At 37.7% G+C, this 18,110-nt stretch overlaps 1 protein-coding gene and 1 pseudogene across 2 annotated transcripts; one reads left to right on the top strand and one right to left on the bottom strand.

Moving 5' to 3' along the window:
- The first annotated feature begins 328 nt into the window (after positions 1 to 328).
- Positions 329 to 2,744, top strand: LOC137742800 (receptor-like protein 2 pseudogene; annotated as a pseudogene). Its single transcript, XR_015960483.1, has one exon. The product of XR_015960483.1 is annotated as a receptor-like protein 2 pseudogene (transcript).
- A 6,463-nt stretch (positions 2,745 to 9,207) lies between these two features.
- On the bottom strand, positions 9,208 to 11,182 carry LOC137714588 (protein ZW2-like). The gene is made up of 3 exons (XM_088690206.1): positions 11,135 to 11,182; positions 10,566 to 11,051; positions 9,208 to 9,806 (listed from the first exon to the last, which is right to left on the bottom strand). Exons 1-3 carry the CDS (start codon positions 11,180 to 11,182, stop codon positions 9,534 to 9,536), a joined length of 807 nt encoding a protein of 268 aa, XP_088546332.1. The 3' UTR covers positions 9,208 to 9,533.
- Between the last annotated feature and the right edge of the window lie 6,928 nt (positions 11,183 to 18,110).

The following is an 18,110-nucleotide window of genomic DNA, read 5'->3' as shown; positions in this document are numbered from 1 at the left end:
CATGCCGTAAATGAAACGTTGATAGTACTAGTACCTGTTTTTTTTATAAAACCAGCTTTTGGTGTCAATTCATATTATATCTCTAAAGTACCTTTTTTTTCAATTACTGCGTAGAAACAACGGGATGAGTGCTTCCCCTTCTTCTAGGGCAAAGTACTAGTGAGTCGTTGTATGACATTAGCTATGGTCCTTTCATGGGGCCCCTCCTTAATTCAGAACCAATGTCTTCAAGTGAGAAACATTTCTTCAACGTATAGAGGGGTTTGGAACATTTGTTCTGTATGGTTATGGTTGTTTTCCAATTTCTCAGTTTGTAGTGATGTTTGCCTCTAGCGCACGTGTTCGGGCTTTATGATTCATCATTTTCAAACTAAAAGAAAGAAGACAGAAAAGAACTTTGGATTATGTATGCAATTAGTTGCTCTATATATACCCAAACTTTGAGAATCCGAATGTAAAGAAACATATATGCTAGAGCAACTTAATTCCTAACCTAATGGCTTATGGCTTCCTTCTCATCCTTTTATTCTCTCACATCATCTCTACAAATGTTCATGCATGCAACCAAACTGAGCGTGGCTCTCTTCTGTCCTTCGCCTCCACGCTATCTTCTCCTCCCTTAAATTGGACTTCGGTTAACTGTTGTCGTTGGAAGGGCATCACTTGTAATCAGGATGGTTTGGTTACCCATTTGCTCTTATCCTCCCAAGGTTTCAAAGGAGCTATTTTCCCCTCATCATCATCACTTGGAAATCTCACACACCTCATCCACTTGAATCTCTCTCACAATTCACTTTCCGGATCACTTGAAATTGAATTCTTCTCGGCTTTGAATCGTCTTGAGATCCTTGATTTGAGCTTTAATCTTCTTTCTGGAAAGCTGCCATTTTCTTTGCCATCCCACCATATCCAGACATTGGATTTTTCCAGCAATCGCTTCCATGGTGCAATTCCATCACCATTCTTTCAACAAGCTCAAAATTTAGCTAGTTTCAGTGTCTACAACAATTCCTTCTCAGGTTTGATTCCATCCTCTATATGTCTTCATTCTTCTCCCTTGATTAGGTTGTTGGATTTTTCCCGCAATGCATTTAGTGGCAACATTTCTCCTGGACTCGGAGAGTGTTCAAAATTGCAAATTTTTCGTGCTGGTTACAATAACCTCTCAGGGTTACTTCCAAAAGATATCTACAATGCCACCAAACTTGAAGAAATTGCATTCCCTTCCAATTCACTCCATGGAGCCATAGGTGAGAGAATTTTCAACCTCACCAACCTCGCAATCCTTGACCTCTCATTTAACCAATTGACTGGTGTGCTCCCTCTCCATTTTGGAAAGCTCTCCAAATTGAAACTCTTGGCTCTTGATTTCAACCATTTTGAAGGTTCTTTGCCGCCATCGTTGATGAATTGCACGAACCTTGTAGAAATACATTTGGCGGCCAACAACTTGGATGGAGATATCTCCATGCTCAATTTCTCGAAACTTAGTCACCTCAGTAAATTTGACCTAGTTCGAAACCACTTTACTGGTACATTTCCAACAAGCCTTTATTCATGCCAATCCCTAAAAGCTATTCGTTTGAGTGCAAATAATATAAGCGGACAAATACAACCTGAAATTCTTGCATTGAAATCTTTGTCATTTCTCTCACTTGGTGGCTTAACCAACATCACTGGGGCAATGGAGATATTAATGCATTGCAAAAGTCTTCAATCACTCTTCTTTTCGTATTCGTTCAAAAATGAGGAAATGCCAGCTGATGAAGCCATGGTTGATTTTGGTCGGTTCCAAAACCTTCGATTTTTGAGTTTTTTTTATTGTGAGTTCACTGGTCAGATGCCTTTGTGGTTATCAAAACTCAAGAATGTAGAGATCTTAATTTTGACAGGTAGTAAGATTACAGGGCCAATTCCTACATCGCTGGGCACTCTTCCCAAACTCTTATTCTTGAGCTTGGCAAACAACCAAATTTCCGGTGAATTTCCACAAGAACTTTGTGGACTACCAAGGTTGGTACATGAATCGACCACAACTCAAGTAGATGATTATATTGACCTACCAATCCTCACCGCTGCAGACCTATTTTACCCGCGAAGATTGTCCATCTTTCCACCAACATTAGACCTATCACTCAATCACATTCATGGTAGAATACCTACTGAGATTGGCCAAATACACCTTGTCCACAACTTGGATCTTAGTGGTAACTACTTTTCCGGCAATATTCCAGAACAAATATCCAATCTAAAAAATCTAGAGACTTTGGGCCTCTCCATGAATCATTTGTCTGGAAACATCCCGCTGTCATTGGCAAGCCTTAATTTCTTGAAATCTTTCAATGTCTCGTACAATAATCTTGAAGGACCAATCCCAACAAGCACTCAGCTCCAAAGTTTCAATGCTTCTGCGTTTGAGGGGAATTCAAAATTGTGTGGCTCTCCACTTCCGAATGAGTGTCTACCAATTAAGAACATTGATGCAGATAGCAAGAACAACCAAGGTGTGGACAATGAGCATGAATTTCCTTGGTTGTATATTTTCACCGCACTAGGTTTCATCGTAGGATTTTGGGGAGTGTTTGGTTCTTTAATTGTTAAGAAGACATGGAGATATGCATATTTTAAATTCTTAGACAATGTACAAGATAGGCTATATGATTAAAGTGTATGACCATGATGAAAAGAAGGCTTAGAGGAGACTAGATTGTGCTTTTTATCCTACATCTTCGGTTTTCTTTTCATATGGAAGACTGCGAGGATATGTATATTATCTTTAGCATTAGGTTTTACTTTAGAGGGGTTTAGTTCTGTGTCCCCTCTTATTTTTTTTTTTTTTTCGTATCTTCTTTTTTAAGAAGGGTAAGGCTTATGTCCCCCCTCTTTTCTTGTATTTTTTTTATTACTTTATAAGGGGTGATGTTTATGTCGCCTTACTAAGTGTAACTTCATTTTTTGCATATCAAAATAAATTAAACTAAGAGTGCAAACTATGGGATGAACTCTTATTACAATGTATGCAATGTCAGAGCATTGATAAACGTGCATAAATGTAAAGAATATTTATACAAAAAAAATAAAAAAAATAGAAACAACTTCCTGCATTATCCGAAGTGAATGTCAGAAACTGCTAGTGATTCTCGTCTCCACCAGCGTACAACTACTAACTCTTGGAGGGGTGCAAAACAAATAGGTGTGAGTGGGAAAAAGTAAAAGTTTTCTAAAACCTTGCTTTTTGGAATTAGTAACCCCTTGCTATAAAGACCAGTATGGTGGTTTTCCAAATAGGAGAGACTTACCCCGGGGGATTCAGAGGGCAGGGCATGACCAGTTATGACCCAACAACGTATTAGTGAGTGGGCTTTTGTTTTCAAACTAGGTATTATATATAAGGCTTCATAACTGTTTTTATGTGATGTTTGTAAATCTTGCCATGACTATTATCTTAAAAAATAAAAATATTGTTGTTGTTGCGATTTATGAGTTTGTGAATCCAAATATGACATGATCATACATGTAAATTTATCTGCTCATCTACACATACTTTCACTTGTGCTGTACCTGTTTTGCGGCTGGGAGATGCTTCACGTGTATGTTCAACTGGTAGTTTACTGTTTTTTTTTTCCTGCTTTGGCTAAATTTTCTATCAATCGTTTTGAGAGGAAAAAGAATATAGACCTGTGTTGGAACCCCCAGTCCCACATCGGACAGAGGGAGAAGAGAAGAGTGCTTTAAATAGAAATACCCCTATCTAATTAACACCGAGGCCTTTTGTGATAAAACCCCACACCTGAGGATTGTGCAGGTGGTTAAGTGGGGACAGTATCGGTGTTGTTGGAGTGGGCCCTCGGCCCGTCGACCTGAAAATTTCCACATGGTATCAGAGCCAGGGGACGGGCCCGTACTGCCACGTGATTGGGTGGGTCCCCATTGGCCCCGTGTGATTGTCCACGTAGGCCAAAGATGCCACGTGTTTGGGTGGGTCCCCATTGGCCCCGCGTGATTGGGTGAGTCCCGACATGGCTCCACGTGGTTGCCGATGTGTGGAAATTCACGTGTGACCCATAAGTGGGGTCTCACGTGCGGGGGAGTGTTGGAACCCCCAGTCCCACATCGGACAGAGGGAGAAGAGAATAGTGCTTTAAATAGAAATACCCCTCTCTAATTAACACCGAGGCCTTTTGTGATAAAACCCCACACCTGAGGATTGTGCAGGTGGTTAAGTGGGGACAGTGTCGGTGTTGTTGGAGTGGGCCCTCGGCCCGTCGACCTGAAAATTTCCACAACCTGGCAATATCAGCTTTTGCTTTGCTTCGTGTGTACCCTTGAAGGTGATGTGCTTCAAGCCTTCAAGGTCCTGATCTGGCTGAATCTTCCTTGACAATTGCAGGCAAGTTCTATAGGGTATGCGTGTTCCTTCATTACCTTATGTTGCTGTTGAAGACTGTTTATATATTAGTTAGGCTATCAATAACCAAGTAGAAGCATGCAGTAATAACCTGGTTGTGTGATTAAGCTTTCCCTTGGTTCATTTGCGTGTTCAGAGCTTTACGGATCTTGCAATTTAACATTAGTATCTGGATGTCAAAAGACATTCTTCTGTGTTTTTCTTGGTAAATTATGAAACATTAGCGTATATCTAGAGTTTTTGGTGAAGGCTTAGACCCATAGTCACGCCTAGAATTGTTATTTATGAGAAAAAAAAAGTGTACATAATCCAAATAGCAATGAACTATTGTGCTGTTATCCTACGGTAACTGATGTCCCTTTATGAGCAGTTTTATACGCTTGTCTGACGTGCAGCCGAATCAGAACCATGCATGGGTGTTCAAATTTTCCTTGGTTATTTGCGAAGATATTTCCACTTCGTTTTGCATGAAATATGTGAAAAATATATACAGAGAGACCATCAAGTCCAAAGAAATAGGGTGATAACTGTGTAGAAGGCTGGAATGACATGGTGTTTGGGAGGCGAAATGAAAATTTAGATTGACTGGAGGATAACATACTCGTTTGATCTCTCAAAAGTTATTCAGCAGGGTTCCAAATACTGCAGGTTTTGTAAGAAATAAGTGTCATAGTTTTAGCAATTCTATGTTTAACATAAACAATAGTTTCTGACCGTTTAGTCTATAGACGTTTTGAGATTATAAATCTAGTCTTAAATTAAAAGTTCCATCATATTGCGGATTCTTATGTGTTCGTTACTCAGTGTTGTATGGGGTTGCCTTTTACCTACTGTGGACGCCGAACAACCATGCGTACGCTGGATTTCTATATGAGCTTATGCTGGGTCCTTAGGTTTGGTTTACCCTGGTCCACCCTTGTCTGGGCCACGTACCAAGAGGAATCAATTCTACTTCAATGGCGTAGTCGTTGGCTTTAATTTAACATTGATTACTGGCGAAGCCAGGCTTTGCCGAGGGAGGGGTATAAAATTCAAAAGAGTGCAAGTTTAACTAGGCCTGACAATTTCTGATACGATCCGTTAACCTAACAAGACATGACACAAAATTAACGGGTTTTCGGGTCGACACGATAACGAATTAGGTCGTTATTGGGTAACCCGATAATCACTTGTTAAGATAATGGGTCGGTCCAGGTATACAAGTGGATAACTTGTTACATGATAAGAAAAATAGTAATTTAATAATTTTATACCGCTGAAAGAAATACTATAATTAACACCAGTAAAATTTAATCCCGAACTGAACTGAAAGTTAAATATAATATAACGGGAGAGTTTAAAATAGGGTAATTTTGTATAAATTCAATAAAAAAATTACAATATTGACAATAGATCAACAATATTTATGTTAATTATAAATAGGTCAATTATGTATTATAATACTTAAATGCATTTAAAATAAACAATAATTACAAAATCTGTCACTACAGCTGTCACCCACTTAAACTGACACACTCTTTCTCATATTTTTATATTTTGGAATAGGACAATACGAATTCATGCAGTGTCTGTTTCCTGATTTTGTTTTTCACATTTGAATTCAGACGCTGCGTTGCAGTGTCTATTTCCTAGTTCTGTTTTTTCCATCACTCATTGTGCGACTATTGATTTTTACATTTGATTTCAGGCACTGCAATGCAATGTTCATTTCCTGATTCAGTTTTTACATTATTTTTACATTTGGATTCAAACACATTGCAATGCAGTGGCTATTTCTTGGGTTTTTTGTTTGTTTTATTTTTTATTTTTATTTTTATACATTTGGATTCAGACACTGCAATGCAGTGTCCATTTCCTAGTTCTGTTTTTATATTTTTTTAGATTTGGATTCAGACACTACAATGTAGTATTCGTTAATTTCCTGGTTCTGTTTTTATATTATTTTTACATTTGAATTCAGACACTGCAATGCAGTGTTCATTTCTTGACTCTATATTTTTTTTTTTTGACATTTTGATTTAGACACTGCAATGCAGTGTCTGCTTTTTTTGGTTCTGTTTTTTATGCAGTATATGATTTGGGCTTCAATTAAAACATGTTGAAAACCAATTTGTCTTTCGTTCTCCATCCCAAACCTCTAACCCAACAGAAAAAAAACCCAAAAAAATCAACTTGCATGTTCCAAAAACAAGACCCAAATTGAAAAGAAACTGATTTAATTTGTCCATTCTTTCTCCTTCCTCCATCACTTCCTTATGTGTGAATTCAATCAACAACACTCTCCCCTCTTAATCTCTCATTATTATTATGAACTCGATTGAGAACCACTTGTCGAGCCAATGATGCAATGAGATTAGCCATGGATTAATGAAATTCAGTAGCAAATCGATGAGATATAACAGTCGAACGACAAATTTAGTGGCGGCAATGATATTTTTGTGCCCATTGCTACAACCGAAGAGATTTTTATTGATGGCCTTTCAAGTATAGATTCATGGCTTGTATTTATTCATATATCAACGAGAGAGAGAGAGAGAGAGAGAGAGAGAGAGAGAGAGAGAGAGAGAGAAATTTTTATTGCTTGAGTTTCAGTTATGGATTCATGGCTTGTATTGATTCATCAACGAGAGAGAGAGAGAGAGAGGCATTTGGGTTATCTTCACATACATAAAAGAGGATTTTTGAGAGAGATGATCATAAACCTTTTATGATTTAATTTGGGGCAAAAAAGTAATTTTATAGCTATTTATATGGGCTTGAAACCCATTTAACATTCCTCATTGACCTATGTCTATTTAACAAAAATATTTCATTGATTAAGTCTAAAATAAAAATTGAGCATGGATATATGGTGTATTAATAAAAATTTTATTGACCTTTTACTAAATTTCCTGTTTGAGATAAATATGGCAGGGGCCTGGAGAAAGAAAAATAAAAGGAAAAAATAAAACTTACAAGAATAAATAAAGAAAAAAAAAAGATAAATGGGTAAACAAACCATAAAAAATGTGGGGTCAGAAGAGAAAAAAGGGTAAGTGGGGCAGAAGTGTTAAAAAAAGGTTGGTCAAATTTTAAGCGAAAAAAAAGGTAAACAAAATATCGGTTGAGTTAAATCCAATTTCTTTTGTCAAATGACGCCGTGTAGGTGTAGGGAACATCACATAGATAGGCCTTCATCTTCTTTGCAAGTTCCGCCACTCTGCAACTTTTTTTTTTTTTATTATTTATTTATTTTTTTTTCTGATTTCGTTCTCCAAAATTTAAAACACACCAGTCATCAGCGCACCAGTGCAGCACCGCTGCACAACCAAACCTAGAAATCTGGAAAGTTCAAAAGAACAAAGGGGCGGAATTCTTACTCTTCGTGCAGATTTCCGACGAGTGGAGGGGTGGCAGCCCCTCCTTGTCCGTACGTAGTTTCGCCCTATGCCCATGTATCATTCCCTAATTGATTGGTAGAGCTGCATATCTTCTGCACGTATGGGAATGATAAATATAATATGGGAAAATTTGAAATAGGTCCAATTTTATAGGTAACTTATTTCGATTTATGTGTTATTTATCCATTCTTACTTTTTTTATGCCAATGTAATGATTTTTTACTTTTGAAATATGTCAAATTTTTAATTACTTTGGACTTATATAAAAAAACCCCATATAATATATCATGTTTTAGGTGGCTTCGATAATCGTTTGAGAGAAAATGTTGAGTAATTAGAGGAGCTCACAAGTCTAGCAGAAAGGGAAGGAGTTGTTGAGAATGAATTCCACATTAATGGGAGGAGGGACTTGCATGAAAAAGTTGGGCTATTCTCATATTGCCAAATTGGTTTTACGATGGGACCTCAATTTCTTCATGATATCAGTGTCCCACGTGTGAAGCCAAATGGCCACACATTGTGTTGTCCAAGTGTGTTAAATTCGTCATACGTGAGGGCGGGGGCCTACTGTTGAGAATGAATCCTACATGCTTGGAAAGAGGGAGTCGAGGAACCTTGCATGAACTTATAACTAAGTTAGACTACTCTCCATATTCCTAATTGATTTTATGGTGAAATCCTAATTTCTTCAAGAGCGTCCAATCAAGTTTAACTTCATCACCTCTTGCTAATGCACTTCTCTCCCAATGCCTATGCTTCCTTTATACGCCAAAGGCGAAAATTACATAATTTTGTTCTGTTGTCAGATATTGTGGGGAATATGAAACTGATATAAGATATTTCAAAATGTAGGATGAACACTTTGGCATTGTACGATCTGGAGGCAATGGCTTCTCATAAACCTGGCATTGCGTACAACAGTGGGGGCCCTGTAGAGACCGTTAAGAATGGTAAAACGAAATTTCTATGTAACTGTAACCCAAGAGAGTTCTCCTTGGTTATGGTTAAACTCATAGTTCATAACGCACATAGTTCATGACCAAGAGAGTTATGGTCTTGGTCATGCAACTTTAATAATAAACAGTGTCACATTATGTAATTTACAAATACCATAGTCCAACATGTTTAATATTTTTCTTAACAAACGACAATCAATGATGTGTTCAAATTCCTTTTTAGCAATATATAATCTTTTTTAGAAAGAATCTATATATATGATTAAAAAACATGTTTAATATTTTTTTTTAACAAACGACAATCAATGATGTATTCAAATTCTTTTTTAGCAAGAATTGAACTTAAGAGAAGGGTGAGCTTATTGCAACAATAAGTTAGCAATGATGGAGTTCAAATTTTTTTTTCGCAAAAATTAAACTTAAAACTTTTCGCTTACAAGTGAAAAGAAACATCATTAAACAATAATACTAAGGGGCTCTATCAGTATAACATTTTCACTCTACAAAATATGATTAAAGGATTCAAGTAGCTGAATTCTCTGCCACATATATAAGGATGCAATTCAAAGCATCCTAATCCAACGGTAAAATAAATACGATTCTTTATTGATCAACGGTGCTAATGGGAGGATACAAAACACAAAAGTTATCCATATTGTTGAACAAAAAGGTTTAACATTAAACAACCTACATACTGCTGATAGTACTCCAGACTGCAAACAAACCAGAGTGTATACCCCAATTTACTTCCGCCAACGATCACTAACCACCGTCTACCAAAACCGAAAATCAGACATTCCCATGCCGACGGTCCTGATTCATCCGCCAACCACGGACCCCAAACTGCAACTCGGCAGCTGCAATCAAGACCTCCACAGCCTGCTGTGGAGTCAGCAGTTTCACAACTTTTCCCACCTTCCTCAGCCGCAGATCATCCGCCGTCTTTAACACACTCACCAACGATCCCATATTCATATCCAGATTCGTGCATGCGCCTATCATCTCAAACGCCCCGGCTTGCCACTCTGATAACTGCTCCGATATCGCATTCCCCTCTTTCACCTACATCAAAATAATGAAGCAGCTAGTTACTCATTTCATTACGCATGTTGATTCCAATTTTTTCTTTATAAGAATATGTAAAGTTATTATAAAATCACATATGTAAAGATATTACAAAATCACATTTAGAACACTAAGTGTTTGCGTTGTTCACCCCGCCAATAGCTGCTATTTAGCTGTCCAAAAATGTCATCATGCAATCTTCTGTATCGTTCTTGAGAATGAAGAGTGTAAAATAAATTATTAGTGCTGATAACAATTTCTAGTTTCCTTTGTAAATTACAAGAATTAAGTGCGAATTCGATATTTATACTGACAAATCAATAAAATATTATTGCTATTTGCAGACATTGTAGGAGAGATTTTTCAGTGTGACCAACACACGAGATGGTACACCACGTGTCACTATACAAATAGTGGGATATGTGTGTTAAAAAGTTAATAACTTAAAAAATAACATGTACCACCTATGTTCCCGTCATACTGAAAAATTTCTTGATATTGTAGAATCCTTTTTTGGTTTAACTAATTTAGAAAGTTTTAGTCATTGTTGCGATTTATATATATGAATACTACAAGAGAGATTATCTATAATATTTTTTAAACTATATACCGTAATTGTTGATAATTAATGTGCTTATTTTTTATTAATTCACATGATTTACAAATTTGATCTAAAAAATTAGTCCTCAGCATTCCTCTTACATATAATTACAGTTTTATATATATAAAGTTTCGCATTGGACTTTATATACTTACAGTTTCGCATTGGAGTTCGCTGACGCGGCCGAACTGGTAGGTGGTGAGGTCCCCGAGGTCACCGGTGCCGTTGCCCTGGAGGATGTCGAAGTTGTGAGCCTCAAAGTGGATGGAGGACTCGGAGTAGATAAGGTGGAAGGCAGTTGTGGGGCGCCAGCCGCCAATCCAGTAGAGGGAGCGCTCGAGGGTGGTGGCCCAGGGAGCAACAAAGACGGAGAGGGTGTCGCGCTCCGTGGCAAGAGACTTGACACGGTAGTACTCGGCATAGTGGGCCATGACTTTCTGGACAACGTGGAGGAGGTGGTGGTGTTGGTCGGGGTTGGTGGGAGGTATGGGACAAGTGGAGAGCTGGTAGACTAGGTGGTGGAGCTGCTCAAACCACGTCTCGTAAAAGCTGGTGAAGCTGTTCACTGTGGTGGTTTTAGAATTTTTTGTCGAAGGTTGATGAAATTGGGTTTGGAGGTTTTTGGTTATTTGGTTTTGATGCTGCTAAAATGGGTAGTCTATGTTGAATTATAAGTGTTGAGCTGAAAAGTTTAGAATAAGATTACTTAAATTGGTGTATTCACTTGTGCAAAATAATGCCAAGTGTAAAGTTCTGTTTTGTAAAAAGCCATGAGTGCCATGTGTTGGTTGATCCATGTAATTAGATAGATGAGTAACTAAGATGAAATGTAGTGTATGTGTGGTCCCAAGTTAAGGCCAACAGTTAATGTAAAAGCAGAGTTAGTGGTTTCTTTCAATATAGTGAAAATATTCCTCAGCAACTTTTTGCAAGAGAGAAGAAGAAAAAACCATTCGGTTTCAGTTTTCGTTCATCTTTGTTTTTCTGTCCAGCTCTCTCTAGATCAAAACCCATTGAATTCATTTTCACTAACATGGCCTCAGAGCCTGGTTGGATTTAACAATCTAGGCGTAAATCTGTGAAGTTATCGAGCTCAATCGAAGCTCTCTTGAAGCTCCGTGAAGGTTGTCGATTCAGATCAAAAACATGTCTGGATCTGGAAGCTCTGAAGTGAGGACTCCAATTTTCTCCGGTGAGAACTACGAGTTCTGGAGAATTAAAATGGCAACAATATTCAAATCTCTTGGGTTATGGAATCTGGTAGAGAAGGGGATTACAACCTCCAATTCGAAGAAGAATGAAGCTGGAGAAGCATCGGAGGATGATGAAGAAATGGTAGCTGTTTTGATGAAAGACGCAAAGGCTTTGGGAATCATTCAGAATGCAGTCTCAGATCAAATCTTCCCTCTAATCGCCAATGCCGAGTCAGCTAAGATTGGATGGGATTTGTTGTACGGAGAATATCATGGTAGTGATATGCTAGGATGCGAGATGATGAGTCTTTATCTAGCTATCTTACAAGGTTGAATGAACTAATTAATTAGATGAGAACATTTGGTGAATCTCTGTCGAATGAGAGACTTGTGCAGAAGGTTTTGATTAGTCTTAGTAAACCTTATGATTCTATCTGTTTGGTTATAGAAAATACAAAGTGTCTAGAGACTGTAGATTTGCAGGAAGTAGTTGCAATCTTAAAGAGTCAAGAACAACGGTTTGATCTACATATTGTTGATACTACTGGGAAAGCATTCTCATATTTCTCAGTGAGTTCAAAGGAGCAAAATAGGGGCGAAGGTCAATCTGGTTCATCTCAGTTCCAGAAGAATTGGAATAATAAGGGCAAGAAATGAGGTTCAAAACCCAAGTTTCAGCAGAAATTTCCTGTTAATTCTGCACATAATGCACAGTCAATGGGTCAGATAGTTACAAAACCACAGTGCAGGGTATGCTCTAAGTTTCACTTTGGAGAATGTAGGTATAAAGGGAAACCTAAATGATATAACTGTGAAAAGTTTGGACACTGGGCTAGAGAGTGCACAGTAGGTAAATCAATGCAAAAGGCAAACAGTGCTAATCAAGTAGAGGTAACAGGGAACCTGTTTTATGCAAATAGCACAATCATAGAACCAAAGGTGAATGGAGAGTGGTATATAGATAGTGGTTGAAGCAATCACATGACAGGAAATGTAGATTTGCTTGAGGTCAGAACAAATGTAGCTGGCAAAGTTCAAATGCCGACTGGAGATCTTGTGAATGTTGCAGGAATGGGATTCTTGGTTTTTGATACAAATAAAGGGAGAAAGTATGTTAAAGAAGTAATGTATCTTCTCGGTTTAAAGGAGAACTTACTCAGTGTTGGTCAAATGGATGAGCATGGATATTTCTTGGTGTTTGGAGGTGGAATGTGCAGTGTGTATGATGGTCCATCACTGGAATGCTTGGTTATGAGAGTGAAAAAGAAAGTGAATAGGTGTTATCCACTGACTATGTTCTCTGAGAATCAAATGGTGTTGAAAGCTAGTGTCACTCACTCTACTGAGACTTGGCACAGGAGACTTGGACATTTACACTTTGGTGGTCTCAAACAATTGAGAGACAAGGAAATGGTACATGGTTTGCCACAGCTTGCAGACTACAATGGAGTCTGTGAAGGTTGCCAATTTGGTAAACAACACAGAGAAGAATTTCCAAGAAATCAAGTGTACAGAGCAACTGCTCCACTTGAACTGATTCATGTTGATTTGTGTGGACCTATGAAGACTGAGTCAATTGCTGGAAATAAGTATTTCATGCTGCTGATAGATGATTTTACCAGAATGATTTGGGTCTATTTCTTGAGATATAAGTCTGATGCATTCAACTGTTTTAAGAAATTCAAAGCTATGGCAGAATTTCAAAGTGGTTTCAAGATTAAGACTCTGAGAAGTGATAGAGGATGGGAGTTCAAGTCATCAGAATTTGATCAGTTCTGTGAAAAGGAAGGAATACAAAGACAACTTACTCTTGCATATACTCCACAACAAAATGGAGTAGTGGAGAGGAAGAACAGAACCGTGATTGAAATGGCGAAATCTATGTTGCATGAGAAGAGGATGCCATATTTTCTCTGGGCAGAAGCAGTTCATACATCTGTATATAACCTAAATCGATGTCCCACAAAGGCTTTGAACAACATCACACCTTTTGAAGCTTATTCCGATAGAAAACCAGGAATAGCCCACCTGAAAGTATTTGGATCTCTATGTTATGTTCATGTTCCAAGTGAACAGAGACATAAACTTGAACCTAAAAGCTTCAAAAGAGTATTTGTGGGATATGCAACTTGTGAAAAAGGGTATAGGGTATTTGATCCACTATCCAAGAAGTTATTCTTGTCAAGAGACATTGTATTTGATGAAGAAGCTGCCTGGAATTGGGAAGAGAACTCAGGGTCAACATCTCTTAATACTAGAAGTTTTATTTATAGTGACATAAGTACAGAGAGTAGTGACAGAATGATGTTGTCTCCTACATCATCTATATTATCTCCATCTAGGAGAGCTCTTAATATTGAAGACTCTGAAATTCAATCCAAGTCACCTATCTTAGGTGAATCTACAAGCATGTCAAACTTAAGTGAAGGACACAATCAAGCATCTGATCATACACCACTGAAGTGGAGGAATCTGAATGAAGTGTTGGCTCAATGCAATCTGTGTATCATGGATCCAGAGAAGTATGAGGATGCCAAACAAGATGAGTCTTGGTTAAAACCTATAGAGGATGAGCTGTTTATGATTGAAAAGAATGGCACCTGGAAGCTTGTTGACAGACCAACTGAAAAACCTGTTATAGGGGTTAAATGGGTTTACAAAACCAAGTTAAATCTTGATGGCTCAGTGTTGAAGAATAAAGCAAGGCTGGTTGCAAAAGGCTATGCACAAAAGCCTGGTTTGGACTACAATGAGACTTATGCACCGGTTGCTAGGTTGGATACCATTAGAACCTTAATAGCTTTGGTTGCACAAAAGAGCTGGAAACTGTATCAATTAGATGTGAAATCGGCCTTCTTGAATGAAGTTCTACAAGAAGAGGTCTATGTTGAGCAACCTGAAGGTTTTGTAGTAAAAGGCAAGGAAGAAAATGAGTACAAACTTCATAAGGCCCTCCATGGTCTAAAACAAGCTCCGAGAGCTTGGTATGGAGAGATTGACAGCTATTTCTCACAGTGTGGTTTCAAGAAAAGCTTGAGTGAACCAACCCTGTATATAAAAGCAAGGGGAGAAGATATCCTGATTGTCTCTATCTATGTAGATGATATAGTCTACACTGGTAGTTGCAAACCAATGCTAGAAGAGTTCAAAGAAGATATGAAAATGAAGTATGAAATGACAGATTTAGGACTTCTTCATCACTTCCTTGGGATGATAGTGATTCAAACAGATTCCAGTATCTTCATTAATTAGAAGAAGTATGCAAGCTCTTTACTGAGTAAATTTGGTTTAAATGAAGCAAAGACTATCACAACTCCTCTTGTAGCTACTGAGAAGTTATCTAAAGATGATGGAAGTGGATTTGCGAGTGATGAGATGTATAGGAGCATTGTGGGAAGCCTTCTATATCTCACTGCTACAAGGCCGGATATAATGTATGCAACTAGTTTATTGGCAAGATACATGCATTGTCCTACCAATAGACACTATGGAACTGCAAAGAGAGTACTCAGATACATCAAGGGAACTCTGGATTATGGCTTGGAGTACGTGAAAGGAAGAAAAGCTTGTTTAATTGGCTTCTGTGATAGTGATTGGGGTGGTTCATTGGAAGACAGCAAAAGCACATCAGGATATGCTTTCTCATTTGGCAGTGGTGTGTTTTCCTGGGCTTCGGTCAAGCAAAACTATGTTGCACTCTCAACTGCAAAGGCTGAATATATAAGTGCATCAGAAGCCACAGCTCAAGCAATATGGCTGAGGTTTGTTTTGGAAGATTTTGGAGAATTACAAACTGTAGCTACTCCTCTTCACTGTGATAACACATCTACCATTGCTATCACAAAGAATTCTGTGTTCCATCAAAAGACTAAGCACATTGATAGAAGGTATCACTTTATTAAGGATGCATTGCAAGAAGGAATCATTGATTTGGTGTATTGTCCCACTGAAAAACAGGTAGCAGATATCTTCACAAAACCTTTGGCTAAGGATCGTTTCAACTATCTCAGGGATATGCTTGGTGTGAAATCAGCTCAAAACTTAAAGGGGAGTGTTGAATTATAAGTGTTAAGCTGAAAAGTTTAGAATAAGATTACTTAAATTGGTGTATTCACTTGTGCAAAATAATGCCAGGTGTAAAGTTCTGTTTTGTAAAAGGCCATGAGTGCCATGTGTTGGTTGATCCATGTAATTAGATAGATGAGTGACTAAGATGAAATGCAGTGCATGTGTGGTCCCAAGCTAAGGCCAACAGTTAATGTAAAAGCAGAGTTAGTGCTTTCTTTCAATATAGTGAAAATATTCCTCTGCAACTTTTTGCAAGAGAGAAGAAGAAAAAACCATTCGGTTTCAGTTTTCGTTCATCTTTGTTTTTCTGTCCAGCTCTCTCTAGATCAAAACCCATTGAATTCATTTTCACTAACAGTCTATTGGGACGTAATGGGAATGGGTAGTGGGTTTTATGCAAAAGAAGAAACGGTGTTGGAATGACAGTAGGGCACGTACATTGCTACGTGGAAGAAGATGGAGAGATGTTTTCAGTTTTGGTAGTAAGGTTTCTGGTAATTTTATTGCCATTTGGGGCTGCTGTGAAATCAAGTTTTTTGGTCAAATAAAAATCGAAAAAAATTGGAAAATTTGTGATTGGCGACAACTTGGTTTAGTTATCCTATGAAGAGTATGTAAGTTTCTTTTCAGTCTAGTTTGCAGCAGGTACAGTTTTAGAACGTAGACTGGAGGTTTTTCACTTCAATTGCATACCCTCACAAGGATGGCTTGCTTCTGTTTATAACAGTTTTCAGATTACATTCAGGGCCTGTAAACCCTATTTACATGGGAAGTGTGAATTTCATAATTACAGCAGAATGGAAAGTGAAGCTAACAACTATCAAACAGTATATCAACATTTGAAAAACATCGTAGACCTAGCCAACTTCTTCTCGGATAAATCATAAAGATCAACACACACAAACTCTAGTAGTTGAGGAAACTGGTGCACCCTTTTTTTTTTCTGGAAAAAAAGGCACCTACGTTTGTGTTTGAACTCATCATCTGGTTATATACATTATATTTATGAATCTATGATCACGGCACTAAAGAGGGAAATTAGTGTAGAAATTAGTAACTGAATGATATGTTTGAGCGAGAAGCCTTCAAGTTTTAAAGAGATTGATGTCAAGTTAGTAAGAAGTGAACTACACATTTTAGATAGAGATAATTAGAAATGAAATCGACAAGCATTACAAAAGCATATAAGATGGATATTCTTCACTAGCTGGAATGAGTCATTTACAAACTCCTCATGCATGCCTTCATAATATGAAAGTGCTACTCACACACCCGTTTTTAGCTCTCACACATCCTTGTTAATTTTGGCTATTGATTTTCGTAAATTCATTCGATCTGACCGGCTGAAAATTGAGAGGGATGTGTGAAGTGAAAATGGATGTGGATAGCACTACCCTTCATAATCTTGTGTAGTCCAGTTTTAGTTCCATTTGAATTTCTCACACATTTAGCCTCAATCGCTTAAGATTTGCAAAGTACTCGCCTAAGCACATAGTCGAAAAGGTACTAAATAAGCAGCCTCACTTTCAAGTACGGTTACCTTGTTACAACTTAACTCCAATCTCCAGCCCTACTTTTGGCACCCCTTGCGGTAAATGGATCTTTATATAGTTGATCAGTAACAATTACGTAGAGTTCGCGGTTAATGGTTTTGTATTGAATGACGTGTTTATACACTGATGAGCGGATTTTATAGTATATATTTAACCCTATTCTTGGTATATTTTGGTTAATATTTTGAAAGAATTTTGATACTTTGAATTGTATTTCTAATTTAGGACTTTCAACTTCCTCTGGAGAAAAACATAATTAAATGGACGAATTTTGGAGTAATTCTAGTTGGAGGATGTTCGTGAGTCACTTGGCTTGATCGTATCAAAATATCAGAATTTTCTACCAAGCGGTTATTTTCTGGCGATAAAATAAATGAGCAATGCGCAGTGCTGGAATAGTGACGTTTTGGGCTTGAATTGTATTTTTGAAGTCCAAGATGACCTCGAATGGGTTCGTGACCTTCTGGAGATGTGTTCAGAACGTCCCGATCTTTAAAATAAGCTATTATGGTCCGGATTTGGAGGATTTCTGAGGCTAAAACGTGGCTGGACAGTTCCCTTGCAGTTTTCCTAGTTTAATTAGGATTTTATTTTCTAAGTATTTTATTTTTATTATTTACTTCCCTAGTTGGAATAAGAGACCTATGTTTTAGGGTTTGTAGGGGGCTCAGCAATTATATTGCTTGGCCGTTCTTAAATAGGGGGGGAGACAGAGTGATTGGGAGGGTTCGTGGATATTTTCTACTTTAAGGTGTTTTCATTCCTTTGACTCATTTGAATGATATTTCTTTTGATTTTTATTATGAATATGCATAACTAATTCATTTGCTAGGGTTAGGCCATGAACCGTAGCATGAATATGTAATTTTATTAATTTTCTTATGAA

Source organism: Pyrus communis, chromosome 3, assembly GCF_041283825.1.
Source record: "Pyrus communis isolate YQ-2024b chromosome 3, ASM4128382v1, whole genome shotgun sequence".
Lineage (NCBI taxonomy): Eukaryota > Viridiplantae > Streptophyta > Magnoliopsida > Rosales > Rosaceae > Pyrus > Pyrus communis.
Note: the sequence above shows the minus strand (reverse complement) of the source record. Positions and strands in the feature narration are given on the sequence as shown.